The sequence below is a fragment of the Impatiens glandulifera genome, chromosome 7 (assembly GCF_907164915.1).
Source record: "Impatiens glandulifera chromosome 7, dImpGla2.1, whole genome shotgun sequence".
Classification (NCBI taxonomy): domain Eukaryota; kingdom Viridiplantae; phylum Streptophyta; class Magnoliopsida; order Ericales; family Balsaminaceae; genus Impatiens; species Impatiens glandulifera.
The window spans coordinates 29816634-29828404 of NC_061868.1; the positions used below are offsets into that span (position 1 = coordinate 29816634).

General features: G+C 31.3%; 2 protein-coding genes across 3 annotated transcripts; one reads left to right on the plus strand and one right to left on the minus strand.

The window, feature by feature from the left end:
- The first annotated feature begins 4490 nt into the window (after window positions 1-4490).
- On the plus strand, window positions 4491-6923 carry LOC124910317 (E3 ubiquitin-protein ligase SINAT5-like). Of its 2 annotated transcripts, XM_047450947.1 has the most exons (4): window positions 4500-4557; window positions 4679-4977; window positions 5095-5481; window positions 6350-6923. In XM_047450947.1, exons 2-4 carry the CDS (start codon window positions 4780-4782, stop codon window positions 6737-6739), a joined length of 975 nt encoding a protein of 324 aa, XP_047306903.1. In that variant the 5' UTR covers window positions 4500-4557; window positions 4679-4779; the 3' UTR covers window positions 6740-6923. The 2 variants fall into 2 exon arrangements, with proteins under 2 accessions (XP_047306902.1, XP_047306903.1); XM_047450946.1 differs by having other exon boundaries at window positions 4491-4977.
- Window positions 6924-9281: 2358 nt separating this feature from the next.
- LOC124944766 (pentatricopeptide repeat-containing protein At3g49240, mitochondrial) lies at window positions 9282-11281 on the minus strand. The gene has a single exon (XM_047485103.1). It carries the CDS (start codon window positions 11238-11240, stop codon window positions 9366-9368), a length of 1875 nt encoding a protein of 624 aa, XP_047341059.1. The 5' UTR covers window positions 11241-11281; the 3' UTR covers window positions 9282-9365.
- Window positions 11282-11771: the final 490 nt, after the last annotated feature.

Sequence of the window (11771 nt, forward strand, 5' to 3'; positions counted from 1 at the left end):
GAAACTCGAAGAACATTGGTTACATGTGGTTTCTCGACTAACTCCAAGGAAAAAAATACGGAACCGATTCTTGAAAGTATTCCAAGACCTATGAAGAAGACGTTAGTACCCTGAAAATTAAGGGAGTCTGATTTCGAATATAATCACTAAGCAGAGTTGTGATTAAATAATTTCTCTCTCAATGAGAGGAGCGAGACAAACATAACCACTAATTAGAGTTGTGATTAGAATAATTAATTTTCTCGCTAAACAGAAGAGTGATGTTCTTAAAAGTTATATTCAAGTATTTTTCTAAACTAAGGGGTGATACTTAAAATGAACATTTTGCTAAACAAAAGAGCGATGTTCTTAAAAATTATATTCAAGTATTTTTCTAAACTATGGAGCGATACTTAATTAAACATTTCTCTTAACAGAAGAACGATGTTCTTAAAAATTATATTAATGTATTTCACTAAATTGAGGAACGATACATAAATTGAAAATTTCGCTAAACAGAAGAGCAATGTTCTTAAAAATCATATTCAAGTATTTCGTTAAAATGTGGAGCGATACTTAAATTGAACATTTCACTTACAGAATAACGATGTTCTTAAAAATTATAATCAAGTATTTCTATAAACTGATGAGCGATAGTTAAATTAAATTTTTGGCTAAACAAAATAGCGATGTTCTTAAAAATCATATTCAAGTTTTTCACTAAACTAAGGAGCGATACTTAAATTGAACACTTCGCTAAATAGAAGAACGATGTTCTTAAAAATTATAATCAAGTATTTCTCTAAACTAAGGAGCGATACTTAAATTGAACATTTCGCTAAACATAAGAGCGATGTTCTTAAAAATCATATTCAAGTATTTCGCTAAACTAATAAGCGATACTTAAATTGAACATTTCTCTAAATAGAAGAGTGATATTCTTAAAAATCATAATCAAATATTTCTCTAAACTCAGTAGCGATACTTAAATTGAACATTTCTCAAAACAGAAGAGCGATGTTCTTAAATTTATATTAAAGTATTTCTCTAAACTGAGGAGCGATTCTTAAATCGTAATCACTAAGAAGATTTGTTATTAGAATAATCATTAAATGATTTGTCGCTCCATGAGAGAAGCGACACAAACATAATCAATAAGAAGGGTTGTGATTAAAAAGATTATTAAATTTTATTGCTCAATGAGAAGAGTAATAAGAACACAATCAGTAAACTAAGTCAAGATGTGTACTCACATACAATCCAAAGACTAGGCGATGTGTGTAGTGATATAGTCAAAATAACCAGGTGTCGATCCATGCGATCGTTTGACTGAAACGATGTATATCCCAAAGAGAAATAAAACACATTCAGCAAACTAAGTCAAGATGTGTACTTACGTACAATCCAAAGACTAGGAGAGGTGTGGTGATATAGTCGAAATAATCAGGTGTCAATCCATGCGATCGATTGACCAGAACGATGTATATCCATAAGAAAAATAAAACGCAATCAGCAAACTAAGTCAAGATGTGTACTTTCGTACAATCCAAAGGCTAGGCGAGGTGTGTAGTGATATAGTGGAACTAACTAGGTGTCGATCCATGCGATCGATTGACCTGAACGATGTATATCCCAAACTGATATAAACACAATAAGCAAACTAAGTCAAGATGTGTATTCATGTACAATCCAAAGTTAGACGAGGTGTGTAGTGATATAGTCAAACTAACCAAGTGTCGATCCATGCGATCAATTGACCGAAATAATGTATATCCCGAACCGATATAAACACAATTAGCAAACTAAGTCAATTAACCGAGGAACATCCACATCCGATTGAGGAATCTAGCACATCGACTGAGGATCCCAAACCCCGACTGAGGGGTTCCAACCTAGGACCTAGGGTTTTAGCCCCGACCGATGAAAATCGCACCTAAGATCTAAAGCATCGGTCCTAAGGTATGTTTGGTTCCACTTTTTAATTTTCAAAATTATTTTTATAATTTTGAAACCCAAACAATTTTCTGAAAATCTAAAAAAATAGAAAATAATTTCAAAATATTTTTAAAATAGTTTCATAAAAAATATTTTGATAAGGGTATGTTTGGGGATTTATTTTTAAACCCTAATGTCTTTTAAAATTGATATTCTTCAAGTACATCCCTCTTCAATCATCGTCATCAACTATATGTGTCAATATTTAAATATTGTTGCTACAATAATAAATACACAAAACATGTGCATGTTTAAGATCAGAAGACTAATTGGTTAAAATAAAACGTTATACAACTAATTTTCCAAAAACTAAGATTTTACAAAGAAGAGACCGTTTTATAAACATGTACAGAGGATGTGGCGCGAAAGCCTTTTTCCGAGTATCACCAAATTACGAACCAAAACGAAACTCTTAGTTAAAAATATGTTTATACACGTATGCTTTTTTTTATTTTAAACTAAAAATCAATTGTCGACTCTTTATCAAATAAATAATCTTTTAAATTAGTTATTTTTAATTAATTTAAATAAATATTTCTTTAATCAAATTTTTATATGATTATTTAAAATCTAAAAGATTATTTGAAATTTGATCAAAACATAATTATTATTATAATTAATTGCAAACTGTTAAGACTGGTTTTATAAGTCTTTTAAAATAATATTTTATTTAAAAGATTCATAACACGCAAATCGAGATTGAAATTTCTAGAATCTCGTGTTTTTTTTCAGAACAAGGGTTTTCTGAGGGTTATAATAAATAAAAACTTTAAAAAAATTAACATCGTTATAACATTGTAACGCGTTTTAAAAATTTGTCTCATCCTGAGTGATTCGTTCGAGACATGTTTCAGCTCCATACTTAACCTTCTTCTCGATTCCCACATGCTGGGAGTTAGATATTTCAATGGTAAGTCTCGTTTGTTCGAACTATATCCTCAAAAGATGATCTTGACTCAAAAAAGTCTCCACCTAATTTACTCTTATTAGAAATTATAAAAGAAATGTTTTTAGAAATTCTTTTAGATTCGGTGTTTGGTTATGTGTGGGAAAGAGTCTTAGCGCTATGACTCACACGCTCGTTCAAAGAACGATCTCTACTTCGAAACAACTTAATATTTTTGCCATTTTTTTTTTAACTAAAAATGTAAATAGTGAATTAAATTAAAAATATATAATTAAAGGTAATGTCTATTTTTTCGAGATGAATTAAAGCCCAAATAAACCCTTAGTAGACTCTAATTATATTTTAAAATTAAAGTAGCCAATAAAACATATTGAATACACTTTTAAGCATAATTTTGAAGCCCGACCTGGTCATCAACCCAGTGAAGGAACTAGGTTACTAGTTCAACTAGTGAGTTTCATATAATAATAAAATAATACAAAAATAGAAAAAATCCATCAAATTGTTAATACAATAATAGTCAAAATAGAGATCAAAATTTAAAATATTGTTTCGCAATTATAATATGTTCATTGTCTATATTGCGGATAACACAATTAAAATAAACACAATCTATTAAGTCATGGATTAACATAATTAAAATAAATATTAACTACTAATTATTCGCAAAATGCTCACATCATTCACCAAAATCAGTCACACCAAAATCATCACCAACATCAGCAGTCACTTCATTGCCTTCAATAGGAACATCAATATTGTTCCCTTCATCTTCTTCTCCGGTATCTAGTTCATCCAAGTTTACAATCTCAAAATTTGCATCTACAACAAAAATTTATAAAATGAAATTTTAGTAACTTATACTATTGATAAACTAATAAGTAATACAAGAAAAAAAATTAAGTCATGACTTACAATGCCACCTTAGATCATTTTTTAGTCTGATAGAAGTGGAATCAGCCGATTCATGTAGTAGATGCAAATTGAAGTGAATGAAAGAGTGTCATTCTCAGTGTATAGAATTAGAAATCGGTAATTTATCCACATGAAACTAGAAATAGGTAAACCTAATGGGAGTTAAAAAAACGGGGAGAGGAGAACTAAGAGAGTGATAGTGAGAAATAAAATAAGTGTTTTTTTTAAAAAAAAAATAGGATAAATCCGTTGGGTTAACCCGGACTGTCGAATTTCCGGTCCAACCTGCGGGTTGACCGAGTTTAAATGGGTTGATTGCATTTCCAATTTTTTCATCAACCCAACTCGGTTTGACGACCGGTTCACCGACAAGTCGGGCCAAGTTTCAAAATTATGCTTTTAAGGTTAATTTGTACATCGAGATATGGAAAATCATAGTATCCTATGAAACATAATAAAAAAAAATGTCTTCTTATTTGTTTTTATTCGAATTAATTATTATTAATTTTTTTTTTTTGTATAATTACATAAAAAAAATCACAATTATATTTTGCTGACAATTATTCTTAAAAGATTGTGTAGATTTTCTAAATATATTTTAGTAGAAATAGTTACAATTTGCTTAGATTTGTAAGATATTATAATACTTGTCAAAAAAATAATAATAATAATAAATTGGGATGAAGAAAAAGAAATGCAATTGGGGGAATCGAGCAGCAGTGAGAGAAGGAAGCAAAGAACCTTACTTTTGGAAATAAAGGGTTTCTCTCTTCTTCTTCTCCTCCTCCTCCTCTTTCGTTTTGATTCATCAATTCATCATCATCCGTACCTCCTACCCTTGTTTGTTCGTTTCATTTTCATTTCAGTTTGTTCATCTTTCAGCGTAATCATATTCACCAGTTCCTGAATCAGTAAACGAATTTTGGTGGAAACAACTGGAATTTTTGGTGGAAGTAAAGAATTACGGCTAGATAGATAGTAAAATGGAGGTGGAGGAGAGTATCGAGTGTGAATCGTACGCCATGGAAGATGAAGAGATTCCTTCTCACCATCCACCAAGCCTTCACGTTAGTCAGTTCTCTACTAAGCCTCGCAACAATGTCGCCGCCCCTGCCACTAGCGTCCACGAATTGCTCGAGTGTCCGGTCTGCACCAGTTCTATGTATCCTCCAATTCATCAGGTCTTGTCTCTCTCTCTGCTTATTGAAGCAAAATTCATCTTTCAAGTTTCAATCTCCTTGGTATTTATGGATCGTGGACGCTTGAATAGATCATGATTGAATTTGATTTGTATGCAGTGTCATAATGGACATACGCTTTGTTCAACCTGTAAAACAAGAGTACACAATCGATGCCCTACTTGTAGACAAGAACTAGGTGATATTCGTTGTCTTGCTCTCGAGAAAGTAGCGGAAGCACTTGAGCTTCCTTGCAGGTACTGTTCATTAGGATGCCCGGAAATATTTCCTTACTACACTAAACTCAAGCACGAATCAGTTTGCAACTTCAGACCTTATAATTGCCCTTATGCTGGTTCTGATTGCTCTGTTACTGGAGACATACCTTATCTGGTTACACATTTAAGCCATGATCACAAGGTGGATATGCACACTGGATGCACATTCAATCATCGTTATGTTAAATCCAACCCCCGTCAAGTCGAGAATGCCACCTGGATGCTAACTGTAAGTAGCTACAAACCTATTTTTTGCTATCGAGATAAGATTATCACTTGTTTTATTGTGGGTCATGTTAATTTTGTATGGCATAAGAAATATTCATTGAAGAACCCTGCAGTAAACCTACAATAACATCATGTTGATCTCAAGTGTTTTCTAGATTCGAATACCTTGCCAGTTTTTGTCCAATCTACAATATTATCCAAATCATCAACAAATTACGTTATACTATTATTTTTCATTATATATTTATACATCTATTGTCTTTTCATCAAAACAAGGTTATTTGGAATCAACCAATTGGTTATTCAAATAAGCCTAGAGCAAACAAGGCCAAAGAAAAAAAAAACATTGACACTACCCTTCACCTGGCAACAGTCACAAAAGGAAATGACAAAGTAAAACCAACAATCAAGAAACGCACCTCATCATGTGAATAAGACTCTAGTAGAAGAACGGTTTTCATATGCACTAAGATTTGCATATGGATCCATCAAGTGTCATATCTTCTGATGAGATGATTCATTTGTGTGTAGTATGTTCACATTCCATTCCAATATCTTTCCTTCTTTCTTCTATTTGAATTTTATCTTCCTTTAAACCTTGTTTGATGTAGGTTATTTGGTATTAATTTTAAATAACCCACTATCAAATCAACGATCTTTTCTCATCAATTACATCATCAACCAATATACCCTGTATATTTTTCTTAGCCCTAGCTAATGTCTTTTTACCCAATTAACCTAATTTATAAATTCCACATCAAAGAAAGGTTATTTGTAAATAACCACTTGCTTATTTAAATAACCCTTGATCAAACATGTCTTAATGAAAAGCTTGACTCTTTGGTTGTGTAAACTGGTGTTTTTGATAGGTTTTCAATTGTTTTGGTCAATACTTCTGCCTACATTTCGAAGCATTCCAGCTTGGCATGGCTCCAGTATACATGGCATTTCTGCGGTTCATGGGAGACGAGTCAGAGGCTCGAAACTATAGTTACAGCCTTGAGGTTGGTGGGAATGGCAGGAAACTGGTATGGGAAGGGACCCCGAGGAGCACAAGAGACAGCCATAAGAAGGTGAGAGACAGCCATGACGGTCTCATCATACAACGAAACATGGCACTCTTCTTCTCTGGCGGGGATAGGAAAGAGCTCAAGCTTAGAGTTACAGGACGGATATGGAAAGAACAACACCACCACCATAATCCTTCCGATGCTGCTGCTGCTTCATCTGTTGTTTGTATACCTAATCTCTATACTTGATCAACAAATGTTTGATTGTTTGTTTGTTGTTTCATCGTAATCCTATCATATTATATCCTTACTTAATGTTGTTGTAAGCTTAATTTGAGAATGATAATGTTATTTTGCTGCGGAAAATGCGTGTTTGCTGTTGAGTTGGGGTTATTTTCAAATAACCTTGATTGATGTGGGTATTGAAAATTAAGTTATTAAGGTAAAATGAATTTTTTGTTGAAGTTTGCTTGAAATAATCTACAAATATATATTATGATGTTTTATTTTTATAATTAAATGGTGTTTTAGATCATGATTTGAATGACTTGATTGATTGGATAATTTATGCCCATTTAGAAATCTCACAAATAACTTTCAAAGGCTATGATCCTGGTTTTAGAGAGCTGGGCAAAATGTGTTAAAAGGACCAACTCCCTTGAAAAAGAAATAATATCTCTATGGTAATTTCACAAACTATTTTACATAAATTCACTTTAAGTAGTCAGAGAGTTTCATGATGTTGGAGGAGGGTTAGTTCCAAAATGACCTACATTTAAAATTTATTTTCCTAAAATATTATATTTTGTTTATTTATTCTCAAAGTTGACTGTACAAATTATTTTTTATTTTTTTTTATATGAACTCCTATTGACTCATTATTAAATATATCTTAAATTTAAAATTTTATATATTTAAATTATTATTTTTATAAATTTGATTATTTACATTTTTAATATATTTAATATTTTTATTTAAATTATTATTATTATATTATAAAATTTGATTATATATTTAAATTATTATTTTTATAAATTTAATTATATATATATATATATACACATTTAAATTATTATTTTTTATTCATTTATATAAAAGAGAAATAACAATATAATATAAATCAGAACCGTTAAAACATAACAACAAAAACATTTTAAAATCAAAACTTTACAAAAACAAAGTAAAAACACTAACGAAATTAATCATTAAAAACAAAAATCAAAACATAAGTCAAAATGTTCATATAGTAATATAATAATAAACATTTACTTAATCATTTTCATAAATACTTACTAAATAAAAATTCTATTTAAAAAAAAAAAATATTATTATAGTAAAGTCTAACTTTTTTTTTTTTTATTAAAAAGGCATAGTCAAGTTGTAATTATTATTATTATTATTATTATTTTTATGTATTATTAAATTATTGTTATGATTAAAATATTTTAAATTTGTTAGTATTTATTAATTATTTATGAAGATGATAAAATGAATATTTATTATTATATAAAAAATTAATTTAAATGTAAATATATATATATAATATAAATATTTAAATTTATAAAAATAATAATTTAAATAGTAATATTAAAAAATATATAATCAAATTTATAAAAAATAATAATTAAAATATAAATAATTAAATTAAAATATATATATAATATAAATTATTAAATTTATAATATATTTAATAATAAGTTATAAGTGTTAAAATTAAAATAAATAATTAAATAAATTTGAATAATACAGTAAGTCAGTTTTAAAATAAATGAAAAAGAGTATATTACTTGGAAAACGAATTTCAAATAAGGTCATTTAGAGGAGGTAACGATGATTTACAAAATAAACCAACCTTAATTTTATAAGGCTAAAACCATATTTGCTTAAACACACCAAACCCATTGATCAACTTGGGTTATGATATTGCAATTTAGGTTTGAACCAATTTGAAAACACAACCAAAATCATAAGAGAATTGAAATTTATTTTAATTATTATGTTTGTTAGAGCATTGAAATTGTAATTATCCTAAAGTTCAAATAAATGTATTATTATATTTCTCCAGACATAATTGAAATTCTAATATTTATTTATTTATTTTAAATAAAATATCTTATTAATATTTTATTTATAATTAGATTAATCATAGGTTACAAAATTAACTAATCAATCCTGAAAATATTTATTTATGTAAAATCCAGTTTCATTGGCAGTTGAATTGATCATATGAATTTGTGATGCATTATTGTGTCCATTTCAAAGTTTAAGTGACATTTTCATTGGATTTCGGTGTTATGCCAAATAAAAACATATTCAAGAACAAAATACTCAGTATACATGCATTATCTTTCTTTCTTTTTTTCGTTTTATAAAAGATTAAAAAAGAAAATGAAATCTTACAAGTTCAAATATATCACACTTAATCCTTCAAACCCTCCTAAAAGAGGGATACAACATTCATCTACTGAGACCATCTCCAACCCACAAACTCATTTTCAAACCCAAAATACAGTAAACGTCACATCAAACAGTAATTCATCTACAACCCAAAAACTCATTTCCTGAGGCAATACACTTGAGATTATTACAAAAACAATATTATTGTATTCCTGAAGAACACCACAAAACACAATAAAATGTTTATTGTCTTTAATGAATTATGGGAAACAACTCAATCTCAATATGTTTTTTTTTTATTTTGCATGCTTTTCCCCAATACCTATATATCAATCAACCTCACATTTGAACATCAAAATCATATTATTAGCAAAATAACATCAAAATCATTATAGTAATGAAAATAAGAATCTGTCTTCAAATAATTCTCAACAAGTTAAAGACACATTAATTAGAGATAATATCATACAAAACATGTTTAACCTTTAGTGGAATCTGAAATTTCTCCAACAATATCCTCCTTTGTTGTCTCTGTCTCATCATCACTACTAGTTTTCTCAATATTCTCCTCCTCCTCGCCTTCCTTTTTCCCGAATAATTTTGAAGGTAATAACGAAGCAACCGCAGCTCTAGCACTAGCCTTGGCTTTCTCAGCTGCTTCTACCTCCATAGCTGCAGCTTCAGCCTTCTCTCTTTCAACCTCCTCTATCATCTTCCCTAAAGCATGCTCATCTTTACCACCTTCCTTCAATTCTCCTTCAATAAACGATCTCAGTTCATCGCTTATATCAACTCCTTCATCTCTCAGAATCCCTCCAACCATCTCAAGAACCTCATCCGACTTCCCAGCATTAAACATAGCCTTCATCAAGAACTCATAACTGCTGTCATCCATTTTCAACTTCCCAGCCATCAAATCGTAGAACGATTTGGCTTCATCTATTTTACCAACTTTAACCAACCCATCAATCAGCCTGTTGTAGACTGCTAAATTCGGCCTCAGCTTAGAATCAACCATAGTTCTGAAATACCCAGCAGCATCGTCAGGTCGATTCTCCTTAAAACAGGTATCCATCAGCAAAACGAAAGTAACCTCGTCTGGATTTACCCCCTTTTCGCTCATACCCTTGTACAGCTCCTCCGCCTCTACCAACATATTGTTGCCACAGAGATGTTCGATCAAGTTATTGTACGATAAAGTGTCAGGCCTGCATCGTTTGTCACCCATGTTAATGAAAACCTCGATTGCTTCCTTAAATCTTCTTTCTGAGCAGTAGCCATCCACCATTACATTGAAGCTACCTAGATTCACAGTTAGCCTCTTTGGTGGTTCATGCTCCCTGAGCATTTTATCAAACACGTTCAGTGCAATGTCGAACTTACCATTCTTGCAGAGCGCATCCAACACATTGTTGAATGCAACAGCGCTCATTTTGACATTGGAGGTTTCTCCAACAGCGGTTGAATAGCATTCCATAGCCTCGTCTTCCATATTCTTCATGAAATAGCCTTTCATCAAGCTGCCGTAAACAACTCCATCTGTAACGGAATCACCTAGTTTCTCCTTCAGTTCTTCATAAAGGGAGAAGATTGCATCCACATTCGAGTTTTTAGCCTGACCCGACATCAAATAGCTGTAAACAAGGGGATCAGAATCCAAACCCTTAGCTAACATCTCGTCTTTAAGATCCATTGCCCTTTCAACTTTATTGTTATCAACAAGACCCTTAATCAGTATTCTGTAAGTGGTCGGAGAAGGATTAAAAGGGGCATCATTGGTCATCTGCTTGTAATGTTCCATGGCTGTATCTGTTTTGCGGCAATCCATATAAGCACTCATCAAGAGATTGTAGGTAACAACATTGGCTGCAATTCCAGCCTGAGTAATGAACCGATGAAGCGAAAGCAAGTCGGCATATTTAGATTGTCGGAGCTGAGCAGCCATGACTGCATTACATGTGAATATGGTCGGCCGACAATTGGAGTAAACAGAATGGCGAGTATACAGTGCCGCCTCTTCAAGATCATTCTCACGGATCAGGGTTAGAATCTTGTTGTGAAGATCGAGGCGTTTCCCTGTGAGAACAGAGACGTTTTCTGGAATCTTGGGGGCATTAGGGTTTTGTTGAGGAGCACGAGGTTGTTGCTGAGGCTGGGGACGATTGGGACTCAGAGGTGGCTCGATGCGCAGACGGCGCTTACGACGACGACGCTCAGCGGCCGCTTCTTCTGGTGTGGCGAATGAAAGTAAACGGAGAGATACAAAAGAAGGAGGGAATCGACGGCGGAAGCATTGACAAGGCCTTGTGAAGGCTTTCAGATGAGTGAAGAGAGAGGATTTGCAGAGGGCCATTGCTAGAGAGCGGATAGTGAAGAAAGGGTTTGCAAGGGGTTTTAGGTTTACAATTCCAACATTCTAGAAACTATTATGCAATTTTCACTAATGAAAATTTTATTTGATAATAATAATAATTATTTATTTAATTTTAGATGAAATTATCAATTTTAATGGTTTTATTATTATACATTTTTTATTTTAAAATAATTTAACCAACAAAATTATAAAATTTATATATAGGTTAATTGTTCGGGATTAAAATAGACAATTAAATTGGGAACGATGTTGTATTCGTCGTGTTTCAATTTAATTAAACTTCGAATATTTTAAAATAAATCTTAAATGGTATAAATAGACTATATAATGTTTGTAGACACTCATACTTTACTCATAATTTATAATTTTAAATTAATTTTGAGTCAACGAAATTATTTTTTTTTAATTATATACTAACTCATTGCATATACATTATTTATGTTAACGTGATTCAAGATCCGTCTATTTGAGGCTGCTAAGATAATTAAGAATCTTATAGTCGCACTCTTA